General features: G+C 44.7%; 1 protein-coding gene across 2 annotated transcripts in view; it reads right to left on the reverse strand.

Moving 5' to 3' along the window:
- Positions 1–12,443, reverse strand: part of LOC115055522 (regulating synaptic membrane exocytosis protein 1-like) — a 55,046-nt gene extending 42,603 nt beyond the window's left edge. For both annotated transcript variants that reach the window (XM_029521395.1, XM_029521394.1), the window contains exons 1-2: positions 12,283–12,443; positions 9,524–9,598 (exon numbers count right to left, since the gene is read on the reverse strand). In XM_029521395.1, coding sequence (XP_029377255.1) covers positions 9,524–9,598; positions 12,283–12,443 — 236 coding nt within the window. The remainder of the gene's footprint in view (positions 1–9,523; positions 9,599–12,282) is intronic.
- Positions 12,444–14,485: the final 2,042 nt, after the last annotated feature.

The raw sequence follows: 14,485 nt of genomic DNA on the forward strand, positions 1-14,485 counted from the left end.
CCTGGTTCTGTCCAATGGGGAAAAAACTTTAGCTTTAACTGCCAACATGTGCACACTACGCTGCTAACCTGACAGGCATCTGTCTGCTGGGGTGGTGTTATATAAATCAAATTAATGCTGTAGAGCCTGAAACCTGCTTTATATCTTCTGATCATCAGGGAGTGACTCCACTGGTTGAAAAAAGAGGTCAGATTGTATTGAAGCCTATGGGAAAACCACACAATTATCCCTCACTCCCTCTCAGTGCCACCTATTCCTTTTTTTGTGGTTTAAAAAAAAAAAGATTATTTTGCTGTTATTTCTACTGTTGATGAAGCTCCTTAACAATATTTCAAATTAGAAGCTTATATCATTGATCATATCCACAACATGAACCCAACAATCAGTATCAGTATCTTATACTACAGACTAACAACCAACAGTCGACTGTGTGTTGTTTCTCCTCACTCAATAGTAACTTAATTGGCAGCAAAAAGTTTAGCTTTTTCCTTGTTTTGTGGCTGAACAGGAGAAGCAAACAATAAGTACAGGAGTAGGAAAAATATCAAAGCATGTTCCCACCCATCTGCCACCAACCAGCCTCAGCTCCTATATCAGTGGTGAAAAAGAAAAATGAATATATATTTCAAGAGTCAGGAGATCTTTATGAGAACAGGACAGGAAGGAGGCAGAGAGGGAGCCAACAAGATCAGAGAGAAACGTTCAGATACCAAGCTCATTAAGAAAATGCTGCAAAATATCCATATTCAAATGTAGAAACACACAAGGTTAAAGCAAAGTGAGTGCAAAAGACTTAGACGCACAATAATAACCCACTTCTACCGTCAAAACATTCAACGCCTTTACTCTAAAACAACTAGAAAACAAACTGTGTGCCTCTGTGTGGATGCATGTATAGATATTTTAAATGAATAGTCTGTGACTCACAGCAGGAATCAGCATTATATAACGCTGGAGAGAATCAAAAAATACATTCGATTAGAGACACAAAATACAAACTCCTCATTCAGTTCTGAGAAAATAGTTTTTTTGTCAGTGTTATTCCACACAAATCAATCAGGATTTTACAGATAAAAATGTAGTTATCTTTCCTTTTTGTGACATTTCATTGAAAAAATCTGCGTCAAACTGGTGAAAATTCTAATTCCTTTATTCTAAAGAAAAAATAAAATAAGAGCATAGAAAGAACTGCTGAACCCTGTTGGGATTTTTTTGTTTGTTTGTTTGTTTGTTTGTTTGTTTTATCAGGAGAAGACAACGACTCCCATGATGCCACTCTGTATCTATCAACATTAAGCTAAAGAAAGAAAGTCAACAGAGATGCTTCTTCCTTTAGAGCCCTTGTGTCCAAATGTCCACGTAGACACTTTCACTGACTCTCTGCACAAATTCACTTTTAATAAATGAGTTTGTTATCAGTCTCACCTATTATTCTCACCTCTTGAAAATGATTCCCAGTTATTTCTGCAAGCACAGTTTCCTTTCACTCCCCTAAATCGCTTCCCAAAATGGTTTTTGTGAAGCAGGAGCCTGGATTTTCAATCAAAGCTAAAAGTTTCAGAGAAGAAACTCCTAAAAGTTTGAGGCCTCTTGCTCAATGTGTCCAAAAATAAGACAGATTAAATAGCTGAGTCTTTCAGTCCTTGAGCGTCATTCCCGCTGCTCAGCCAAACGCTGGCACTGCCCTCGCTGAGCTCCTGGGCTTTCATAAAGCGGGACGGCATCAGGTTGGGATTGGGTGCCAGCTTCGGCTCTTCCTGTAGTGACTCAGGCCTCTATGGCCGAGTATGAGTCACTCCTCCAGTTCCTGGATCGATATTCAAAAAGCAGGCAGACATGAATCAAATAACAATGAGTCAGTGTCAGAGAAAATCACCTCGCAGCCATTTGGAAATTAAGAGCTCCGGTTCGTTCGCCCTGCAACGCTTACTTTAAAGTAACTCCAGTCTCTTGTTACTCAGCACTACTGTGAAACGTTTAAAGGAAAAACTTTGGTCCAACTTTAACTTCAACAAAGTCAAAGTTTCTGTTCTGTCCAACTGTTTCTTTAACCTGTTTCCCTCCCAGCATCCTCTGCTCCTCCCCACAACTGTCTTTAATCTAGTCTACACGCACACACTGTACAGGACTCATCTACAAGATTGATTGGATCTCATTCGGTGTCTGTAATAGATGAGTATTAAAATGTTTCCTCCTCCTCATGCTATTTGTGAAATTGAATGGAAAGAAAAATGCATGCCAGAGTTAGAAATAGGTTTTGTGTGTGTGTGTTTGCATGCAAAAGAGATCCTCCTACACTCACCTCAACACCTTATTATTTGCAGAAAATAATTTATTTATAGGCTGATAGAAATCTGGAGACTCTACATTGTGTTGGTTCCTCAGTCTGTGCAGCGAAGCTTCAAAGAGGCTTCAGTCGCTCAGATCGGTCAAATCATCAGGATACAGGACGGAGTTACAGTCGCCTCCTGTGAGGAGCAGCACCTTGTTGTTTGATAAGAGCTGCACAATTAATCCAAATATAATTGAAATAGTATAATAGGGTTAGGAATGGGAACCACTATTTTCTGGTAAAGGTGAAATATAGCCTCATCGTTGGTCATTATGAGCACCAGTTTCTAGATCATAAGTTGCCAACATGAAAGAAACATTAAATCATTATTAATGCACTTAGACTGAAGTCTAAATGTGGATGTTGAAGGTCCACACAGATCCGTCATCTGACCTTGAAAGGTTTCAGTTTCTGTGCTGAGCTGAAAGTAGAAAAGCAGCTCAGAGCCTGGAGAAGTTAGAATATGGACCTTTAATGACACTATTGGCCTCTGAATGAGTTACATGTGACGGATAAAGTGCGTCCTGGCTGTTCACCATATGGCAGCAGGGACACAAGAATCTCTCACTCTGGTTTTCTCTGTCTCTGCCAAGCTCTGTTCCCCCTCCATCCAACCCCCCCCCCCCCCCCCCCCCCCCTCCTCACTTCCGTCAGAGGGCTCGCCATGCTGAGCTGCTAGGACACTCCCCCCCATCCACCCATCCTTTCCTTACCCACTCCCTCTCGTTCCCTTTCAGTTTTGAGAGGATGGCATTGAAGAAGAAAGACAAGTGAAATGTATCATTAAAGTTTGTCAGTGTGTAGGTGGTTAATAATGTAAGAGAATATGTAAATATGATCATTATAATCTTATATTTTATGGTATAGGAATAAGCGACACTGAGTTTTATTTGTCACATGCTGAGGCAGAAGTGTAGCGTTAGCCAAATCGTTTCATAACGCCCCGGCAGCCGTCTTTGGATCTTTTGCCCTAAAGTCTCTTGTTAATTCATAGTTTTATCGTCCCGGTTGTCATCAGTGCGTCTCAGTACAGTAAGATTCTCAGCACCACGAGCTCAGATCTTATAATCCCTTTATAATTGATCCCAGTGCACTTCAGGTAAATGTTAATGAGCAGATGATGTGCCACTGCATGTATGATGCTGTAGAAATCCTCTTTTCAAATGAACTACTGTATAAATAATAAGCTCTGACATTTCAGGAAAATCCATTCAGATTAAATACAATTATATACTTTTCCAGGACTGGTGGCTCAAAGCATGCTCTGATTTACCACAGGAAGTCCACGGCCCCCCTCCCCGCCTTGACCCACCACAGGGCATTTCATTGATTATTGGTTCTAGAACCCCAACATGGACTTTATATCAGAGGACCCACGACCGCTTGGACCCCACAGGGATGCTTTCACAGGCCCCATGGTGTTCACTGCTGTCCGCTGAGGGTTGACGGCATTTAGCACCAAAGAGGAAGAATGTAAGCGAGGAGACGCTCGCACCTCATTCCTCAAACGTAGACACCAAACATACAAGCGCACACAGTTGTAATCACACAAATACTTAGAGAGGAATAATTTTGGGAGCAGGAAAGTGACAGAGAGACTGAGCTGCAAGAAACCACAGAACAAAAGATAAATGTATAAGGAAAGAAGACAGAGCGAGGTTGGGATGAGGAGAGAGAGAGAGAGAGAGGAGGGACAGATGGAGAGAGCACCAGAGCCAACAGCAGAGCTAAGTGGGTAGTGTGCTCCCCAGACAGCGCTCCATATGGCCTGGCAACGCCAAACACAGCCGGGCCGCATGTATACGCACAGACACACAGCATGCACACACGCACAAACACTCCTCCACACATAGTGCATGTTCACACACTGTCATGCACCCCCCCACCACAGAAAAACACACACACACACACATATATATATCTTAAAGTGGATGTGAGAAGATTCCTTCACAGGAATCTCATTTGAGTTGCCAGTTTGTATAATTTAAATCCAGACATTTGCTGTAAAAACTACAAAATAGTTGTTGTCCATTTGTAATTTTTTGTGGTACGTGTGTGTGTGTGTGCGTCAGGAAACGGTTCAGTGTTTTTGAATCATCGCGCCCCGCTGGCATGTTGGTCGGATGCTGCAGACGTCCAAACGCTGCTCATTGGGGGAGAAAACAAGGCCACGTTTGTTTGGTGTCCGATTATAGATGATGTGAAAGATTAGTGGCTTGTGTCATCACTTTTATCTTGAAAGATGACAGGAAGTGGAGGAGGGGCGGTCATGGGAGGGCATTTAACTCACCACAGCCCCTTTACAAACATGCTGACTGCTCATGAACCATCTGCACCTCCTCTGTCACACTTGCCGGTGGATGTAGTGAGTGTTTTTTAGTGTCTAAATATTTTGGCGTGTGATCCCGCTCAGCCCCACAGGAAGTGGGCGTTTGTGCTGTGAGATAGTGGAGTACAGCTAAATTAAGGTGCATGTGTAGGTGCAGCTCTGTCCATCGTAACGGCGCTCTGATATAAAGACGCAGACTTCAGCTTCTTTTCCTGCTTTTAAATGAACCTTCTGACGGATTCCATTTTCCCCCGAGACCATCAGACACTGATGATGGAGCTGCAGCTCCAGTCCAGATTGTATTGAAGTCCATTCGTCTTCCTGGTTGCGATGACATCGTACACAATACACTATCAATCAATCAATCAATCAGACTTTATTTGTATAGCACTTTTCATACAAACGAGTGCAACACAAAGTGCTTCACACAATAAAAACAATAAGACACACAAACACACACATAAAGAAAAGAATTTGCAAACTGAGGAAACACCAGACATGACAAAAACTCAAAATAGAACACAATTTTAAATCAATCAATAAATACGTAAATAAATAAGTTAAAATAAGATAAAATAAATAAGTAACAAAATCAAAGAATACACCAGCTAGAAAAACAGATTAATAAAAGTAAATGAATAGATAAGTATACAATAATAATAAATACAAAAATAAATAAAGAGATAAAGTTCAATTAAAAGCCCGGCTAAAAAAGGGAGGTCTTAAGTTTGCTTCTCTGCGGCCCTCAGGTTTCAGGCAGGCTGTTCCACAGACGTGGACCATCGTGATGAAATGAAGCCTCACCGTGAGTTTTTGTTCTAAATTTGGGGATGATTAAAAGGCCGCTACCTGAGGGTTCTAGAGTGTTCATACAATAAAAGCAAATCTGATAAATAAGTAGGACTAAGACCATTAAGAGCTTTATAAACCAATAAAAAGATCTGAAAATCGATTCTGAAGGACACAGGTAGCCAATGCAGAGACACCAATGCTGCAGTAAAGACCAACAGGACAAAAAACTGACGCTTTCAGCCCACAGCCAAATATTTCAGACGTTAATGAACAAACCTGAAATATTGGAAATAATCTCCAACTCCACAGGAATCCCAGTGTTTTAAACCCCCTTTCTGATGGAAGTTTAATAGATTTTCGAAACAGATAATTTAGTAATCGTACAACTTTCCGCAGTAACTGCAGGTGTGTGGGGGTGTTGAAGTGAAGTTGGGTTTGAGCTTCTCTCTCAAGCTGTCCCTTTTCATTCTCAACAAAACTAAGTTGCATCAGCTTTCATGTCTGCAACCAAGTGCAACAACACAAATGCTTTCAAGGAGAGACTGCCCAAGAGTGTGAGATTCATCCCAGCAAGACAACAAAGAAACACAAAAGACCAACTGCTCTTCGTGAAAAAGCAGGGAGGCAGCAGGAGACCAGGATTTTTGACTTTGAGTGCAAACATCCAGGACAAGTTTCTTATTTTATATTTACAGTCAAAGATAAAATGTCATATTTGTTTTCTCTCCTAAATAGGATTTATCTGTCCTTAAAATGAAATGTTTGAGAAGACACTATGTGACATTAAAGGTCCATATAGTCTAAAGGTAAATCTCCATGTGGTCCTTGATCCTAAATCAGGTCTAGGTTTTATATTAAACCAGTGAAAGCATCAAAGCCCACAGAGAGATGCTCACGGTCTGGATTTTGGAAGCGTGAAATGTGACCTGTAAATCTGACCGTGGTGCTCTTTGATTGGTTCGACATTCCACGTATTTTCTTTAACGCTATAAAACCTGGTCTGGTCGTACAATGGCAGCCGTTTCCTGTGAAAAAGGAACTCTCTCTAACACAGAAATGTAACTGAGAGTGTGTTGAGTTTCCCCCCCGGCCCCACCGGAGCAGAGACTCATGGGAAGACCAGGATAACAGCCAATTCCTAAAGGAAGTGAGGACATGACTCCTCGCCAATCTCAGAGCTCACTGAGGTTACTACGTGGCTGCTGGGCCATCGCCATGGTTCCCCCGCTGTCAGGGGACACCTGGCCAATCCCGTTCAGCGATGTGGAGTGTAAACATCTACGGCAGAGCAGACCCAGGGAGGGGGGCACATCCTACATAAGTAAAAACTGGCTTTTTGCTGTTTGATAAGTTCCCACTGCAGAGAGTCTGTTATTATATTTACTCTGATTAAAACCAGCACGGCCTGAACTACAGTGGAAGGATCGCTCGTTCCCTCACAGGAAACTTCTCCACGTCCCGAGCTTCCTGAAAATGTGAAAGCGCCTGCAGATGGAGTCAGCTGTCCGATGTCGTCAAGTTTAAAGCGTTTTCTCATCCGCTGCTTTCAAACTGCCAGCAGCTCAATCAACAGTCTGTTTTGTCTCTGCTGAGCCGATCCACCTGACAAGCGTTTGGCAGGAACTGACCATCAGCAGGCAGATTCCTGCGCCCACTTCATTTCCTACAAACGTTACAATATTTCTGCGAATAAACATCATGCCTTGATACACAATGAGCAGCTGATGTCTGCCAGGGAGGGATTCCCTGAGCTACATGTGTAGCAGATAATATTTAACTACATTTCACACAGCACAGTGTGTTGGTGCTGTTGTTTTGCATACATTTTCCTGAACATCTCTGAAGTTCACTGAGAAGGATCAGAGCCCGAGGCCAGTCCTTGTTTTAAAGGCCCATGCTTTACTTTAAAGGTTCATGATTCAGCTTTTGCTGCTCAGCATTTATACCCACAAGAAGCTAAATTTGTGGTTTTAAAAACCAAAAGCTTTACATCTCCTCTATCAGGCTTCTCTCTGGAGCTCCAGTAAGAACAGAGGAGTCGGTGATCCTCCAAAGCTTCATTTAATAGCTCCATTATGAAAGAAGAAGATGCCACCAAATACATCAAGTCATAATAGGCAATAAAGTTAAAGGCCCCTCCACCACACAGTCCTCGTAGTTTGGAGCTGATATCTCTGCTCTGGTTCAGAGGGAAGTCCGACAGGAATGTGGAGAATAATGTGGGAACACTGACGGGAATGGGACACAGATTGTGTGTTATGAATGGGGGCCATGTAGTGGGATTCCCCTGAGAATAAGATGTACTCCAGCTGGCTTACTCCGTAATCCCACCTCGCTCCCTGATCCAACCTAAACACACTCCAACAGACTCATATAGAGACAGAACATTAACAGGCTCCATCCTTTGATCATTGTGTGGCAGAAAAAAAGACACAACGGCCGAGAGAAACGCACACAAACTCACGCGTCAGTACTCAAATAAGGCAGCAGGACGGAGGCGCTCGCATGACATCAAAGAGCGGGAACAACCAAGTCTGTTTCAGCTCGTGTTGGCGATTCGATGTATATGAACACGTACTAATCAAATAACTGGCTTTGACGCAGACGCAGCTGTGAAGAAAGGATGATGGCTGAGCTGAGCCATTTAAAGAATTCCCGACAAACACATCAAGCCTCCCATTCTCGATAATTGGAGCGTCCTTCCCGTGAAAGCTAACCTCTAAACCACAACGTTGGTTAGTAAAGTTATCATCGCTGAGGCTGAAAGTCAGTAAGAGCCTCTTTGACGACATCAAGACGGCATTATCTTACTGTTGTGGGTCGAACGTATCTGTTGAGATTTATTTCATTGGTAACAAAGTAAATCAATCAAATGTCTGCCGAGCTGTTGGGGACGTCTTTCCCCTGAAGACTGCACACAGTCGTGTGACTTTTTACCAATCCTGTTTTGATGTAGCTAATGATTCAACTGGAGCTCATCCAACTGCAAAATAAAGCTCCGGCAGCTCGTTCCCCAACAACTGTCAGTCCCAAACATTTATATGTGGAGCTGCAGCTAACGGTTATTTTCATTGTCGAAGACTTTCTCAGCCGATCGATTCGTTGTTTAGTCAAGAAAACAAAAAATCTTTCAAATTCACAGAGCTGATGGAGAACGCTTCAGGAGTCTTGTTTTATCAAAGACCCAAAGAGATTCACTTCACTGTGACATTTCAGAAGCCGCTTTTCATAAAATTATCAACAAGGAGCTGATTATTTCTTAAGTGTCAACAAATCAGTTGGTGCTGATTTGTAGCTCTTTTATGCTTATATCAACTGTTCACACACGTTTATACAGAACTATTTCCTGCTCTTTCCCAAAGATAAGCAGACTGGAGGAGTTGGGAATCAAACCTCCGACTGTACAATCAGTGGATCAAACCGGCTTTTTTTCCATCCTCAGTCTGAAAAAGTTTGAAAACACCCATCAGTGTATCACGAGATCTGGACGTTTCCATAAACTGCTTTATTATTAAACTGCGTTTTCTGAATTACATGAATTAACACAATAACCCCAAAAGAAGAACGGGCTTTATTTCAGGGCAGAGTCCAGATACAGGAGGAGCACACTGAGAGTCCAGGACCACAGCATCAGCAGGTCTCTACTGACTCAACAGGATGTGGACTGGACTTATCAGATTGATCCTGTCCATCTTCACAGCAGATCACAGAGGCGGAGCTTCGTTTGTGTTTCACAGGAAGTCAGTCAGAAAAAAATACAGAAATCTTTTCATCTAAATGTTGTCCCACCTACATTTTCATACCAACTGCATAATGGTGCTTTGAGTCCCTCTCAAACATAGTAACCAGAACCAGTTTTTGAGTCTTTTATGCTGTTGACTCATCCGAGGTGTAAAAGAGACTTCACAGCAAAACAAAACCGTGAGGCAACACGTTCTACAGCCTGCCAGCTCTCGGACGCTGTCACGAGCCGGCGGGGTGAAGTGGCAGCAGAGTGACGTAAAAGCAAACATTTAGCACCACCGTGGAACTAACCCCCCCCCCCTTCATCGAGCAGAGTCACCACTCACCGGACGTCGTTTTGCTGCGGAGGTTTCTTCTGCCCAACCAGGTTCACCGTTCGCGCTTGGATCGGCTTCTCTTCTCTGAAACACACAAAAGAAGAAAACTGTTGGTGCAACATCTCCCTTCAGGTTTTTGGTCTAAAAGTCCCAATTTAGAACGACAACAGACGTCTTTCTAAAGTTCAATATTGTCCCAGTAACTTGCCTGAAGTCTTCTTCTGTGACTGTGGTGCATTTTCAGGTCAGTAAACGCCACATTTCAAATCTGAGCCTCATTAAGTCCAAGTTTTGAGATTATCTACTCCAGTTATCCCAGACTGATGTTTTTCAGTCTGGGTTCAGATTTTTGTGTCACCTGATCTCAGACTGCTCCTTCAGCAGTGACGACGGGCCTCAGAATATGTCCGCTGACACATTCGCAGTGACTCAAACGCGTCTCATCCATAAACATGAAGAGTGGGCTCTGATCAGGCTGATCACAGAGGGAGCTCGAGACAGAAATCCCCGCCAACGCCCCCTCTGTCTCAAACAGAACACGTCTTTTTATTGTCAACACTGTGGGTACCCCTTTTGGCACGTTAAAAATGGCAAAAGTTCCTCAATGACACAAACCGTGTTCCGCTGTCAGGTCTCTACATCCCCGTTCAGGAATCTGTCTTTATTCTGATCTGTGCTCGATGCACGCTTTTCATTTCTGTTCACAAGTTTACATTTCAGGATGTTTTTTGTGTTTCTCTTCATTTCTACATGGTGAGAAAATGAAATTGCTAATTTGTTTGACTTGCATTAATCTGTAAACAACACATCACACTATTATTAAAGAGTCAGACAGCTAAAGTGCAAGGTGATTTGGAGAGTCAGTTATTGATGATGATGTGCACAGACAGTGTTATTTCGATGCAGATTTCATGATTTCTCTTTTTGACATCATTCTAGAAATTCAGTGTTTCCATTCATTCCTGACAGGCTGCTGCTTCAGTGTTGAGTGTTGGCTGTTCTCATGTTACATTGAAAAGGGGGAAGAAGCTCTCACTGCTGCAGAACTGTAGTAACCTTCAGCACCTTTTTCCACCTGCCAGCTGAGTTTACTTTTCTGTGTGTGAGAGCGGCGCCATCACATTTACTCTACACACTGACGCAAAAGAGGGAAAGTGGGTAAAAACACATCATGTGTCATCTCCTGATCAGAGAAGGGCCTTTAATGAACCAACGCGTAAACAGAACCTCCTGTCTGAAGAATACAAAACACCACAAACTGCATCTCGGTGAAATTAAAATCATTGACACACTTCCTTTAAGCCTCCACTGAGCTGGTCATGAGCAGGTAGGAGGATTACCTGCACTTCTTTACATGAATAAAATTTGTGTTGACGTTGTTGACATGGATGTACTTCAATGTGATGTTTATCTCTTTCTGTCTGCAGGTGGAATCCGTTCTCATCATCGGACAGTTTACTTCCTGATAATTACTGACAGCGTTTATCTCCACTTTATTTAACATCACATCAACCCAGAGGGAGCTCCGCACACACACACAGTCATCATATTCACTTTAGAGCAGCAGAACTGGGGAGTGTATTCACTCGGCATTACAACCCGCATGGACTCGCTGCTACTACACTCTTCGTGCATGTATTAGTCAGCCTGTGCAGACTCGTAAAGACTCACACGGCTCTCCGGCGACAAACTGCGTCCAAACAGTGATGGAAACGGAGCTGGAGATAATATAGGTTAAGACGTGTACGTACTGACATGCTGCCTCATCCGCAGCCGCTACAGTATCACATGACTGAATCCACTGAAAATGATGTATGGCCACTTAGAGCTGGAGTTATATATTGGACATTTCCTTCTTTAGATGCAATGAATCGATCTTCCGTTCCCGTGCCGAGCTATCAGTCCGCACAGAGGGCTTAAAATAGAACAGGGACGTAAAGCTCGAGGAGTGCCTCGCTTAGGTGGGTCGCTTCATCTTTCTAGCTGCCGACGGATGTATGCACGCAGCTCCGTGCAGAAAAACAGAAAGGCATCATTTCCACTTCATACATTTTCTGGTCCTGGAGGAAAGGGGGTGGATGTGGGTTGATTTCTGCAGCGATCGCAGTGACAAATGAATGTTTTTCCCCGCATGCATGTATGTGGTGGTGGTGGGGGGGCAGAGGTGGATGCACACAGTGAATGTCAGTTGCGCCTGATTCAGAATGACAGTACCCAGGCACCTTTCCCCCGTTACAGGCCCACTGGGTCTACGACAGCCTGTGTGATGTCTGTTGCAGGAGCTCTGGCCTACATACAGAACATGAGGCTGGGAAAGGCTCAACCGCACCCCTGAGCTGAGAACAGCAGCTGTTCCGATGGATGCTGCTGCACAGATAAAAGCCAGCAGGGACGCTTTTACTTTTACCAGGTGCAGAGTCGGGACGCTCTCCACCGGACCTGGTGGAAGACGAGTTATGTTTCAGCTGAGAGGAGTGTGATGGGGCATCTTCATCTTCACTCCTCCTGAGCAAAGTTAACCCCGACCCGCCACAAACTCGCCCAGTCCCAGAGAGGACCAGAACCTGGTCCGAGTGAGTGGCTGAGTGGAGGGACCTGCAGTAGGTACACACTGACACACACAGACACACACAGACACACACAGCGTGGTCAAACAGTGGAGTGGAGAAGAAGTCCTGAGGTGGCTGGTCTTCAGGCCCAGTCCGTCTTACACACGCTTACACACTGACCCACACACACACACACACCACCTCTCTCCCCTCTCTTACTTTAACATGGCCTCCTCCTTCGCCTCCTCCTCCCGCTGCCGAGCCAGCACAGCCATGATGATCTTCCTCTCCTCCTCCGTCAGATGGCTCAGGTCCGGCTCCGGGATGGCCGGGGCGACGGGTGGGCGCGGGCCGCCCCGAGGGCCCACCGAGGCGAACATCTTCCCCACCACCTTCCCTTCCCTGCTCTCCCTCCCTCCTCGTCCCCCTCCTCTTCCTCCCCCTCCTCCTCCTCGCCTCGGTCGGGATCACGGACAGAAAACCCGCTGGCGGAGCCCGCGGATCACGACATGGCCCGCGGACAAAGCGGCGGTTGGAGCGACTGATGCGGACTTCCCATGGCGGCGGCGGGGGGCACCTCGGGCGGCAGCGGTGTCGGCGCTAAGCGGCGGTGGAAGTGGCGGTGATGGAGGTCCCGGTTGCCGTTTTCAGCCTCTTCGCTGCTCCGCTGTCTTCTCCCCCCACCGCCCGCCCGCCCACCTCTCCCCTCCACCACCTCCGTTTCACGGGGAGCCCATTTCACCGGCGGTCGGTCGGGATGATGGAGCAGCACGGGAGGAGGTGGTGGTGGTGTTCGGGGTGAGGTGGGGGGCCGGGCGGAGAGACTCAGGAGGCTCCGTGAAGGCGGCTCCGGTCCCGGCTCGGTCCGGTGGGCTGCTCCGGGAGGATGCTGATGCTGATGCTGATGCTGCTGTCAGGGAGACGGAACCGTCAATGGGACCGCAGCCCCTCAAGCGCGCTCACTTCTCCTGCGGCGGGAGCGCGCAGCCCTCATTTCAGAATGGGGGGCTCCGCTCGCCGCTGAGATGCGCGCTCACGCCAGCCTGTAGCACACACCGGAAATAACGGGTTCCTCAAAGGTGCATTGTGGGTTTTGTAGGAGCTCAGTGAGAATCCCCTTAATAAACTCCATTTAATTTTATCCATCACTTTGTTAAGAGAAACGTTCCCCTTCTGAATAAATAATCTGAAGGAACTCTGATGGATTCATTTATTATTATTACCATTTATAATATCACTTTAAAGGGTTTTCATGGGTGATTGAAGGCACTTTAACAGTAAAAACCTCTCATCTCAGACTGCCCTTAAAGCACAAATTAGAAGTTATTTTAAAATTTCAGTGGAAATGGATAAATAAATGGGCTGCAGTGTGTTCTGGATTTTCAACGGTCCAACCTGGAATTTTGACCAAACTGATTAAGGTGAGAGTTAAGACTTATTTTCCTCCTTAAAATATTAGTAATCTTGTAATATCAACAAAAATGAAAATATTTCACTGTGTCTTTGAACCAATCAAAGACAAATATAATAAAGAATGACATGAATGTGTTTATGAAACAAAGATATTGATGTGTATGATCCTGAAGGGAGCCAAAATAATATGAAATAATGAATGATTTTAAGAACCTTTTATAGTATTAAATTAAACCCTTCACAATAAGAGTGTACGTCCTCCTCCCCCTCCCACCATTCATTGCGTGTGAGAATGACGCTCATCCCCCTGTTTTGTCCTCCCACCCTCCCTCTCTCTCTCCATCCATGTCTCCTTCTGTCCTTCCTCCTTATGCTCCCTTACACCAGCTTCCAGCTCACTCACAAACATCTTGGAGGGAATTATTGTCGAATTTGATTCATTTAGAAAATCTTCTTCAGTAAAATCTCCAAACTGTAAACCAACAGACAAAATCAGGTTCAGGAGCTTGGCATGTCAAGAGAGAGAGTCTTCATCATCATCATCATCATCACCGTCATCACCATCACCATCATCATCACCGTCATCACCATCATCATCATCATCATCATCATCATCATCACCATCACCATCATCACCATCATCATCACCATCATCACCATCACCATCAACATCACCATCATCACCATCATCATCACCATCACCATCATCACCATCATCACCATCATCATCATCATCATCATCATCATCATCATCACCATCACCATCATCACCATCATCACCATCATCATCATCATCATCATCATCATCACCATCATCACCATCATCATCATCATCATCATCACCATCATCATCACCATCATCACCATCACCATCATCATCATTCATCCTCTTGCCGCACATCCAAACAAGCCACGAACCCTGCAGAGGGACTTTTCCTGAGAACCCAGAGACGTGCTTTATTTTGAAAGAGGTCCTGTCCCGGAAGTGCTGTGGCCTTCCTGGTTCTTG

The sequence above is a fragment of the Echeneis naucrates genome, chromosome 15, assembly GCF_900963305.1.
Source record: "Echeneis naucrates chromosome 15, fEcheNa1.1, whole genome shotgun sequence".
In the NCBI taxonomy this organism is placed as follows: Eukaryota; Metazoa; Chordata; class Actinopteri; order Carangiformes; family Echeneidae; genus Echeneis; species Echeneis naucrates.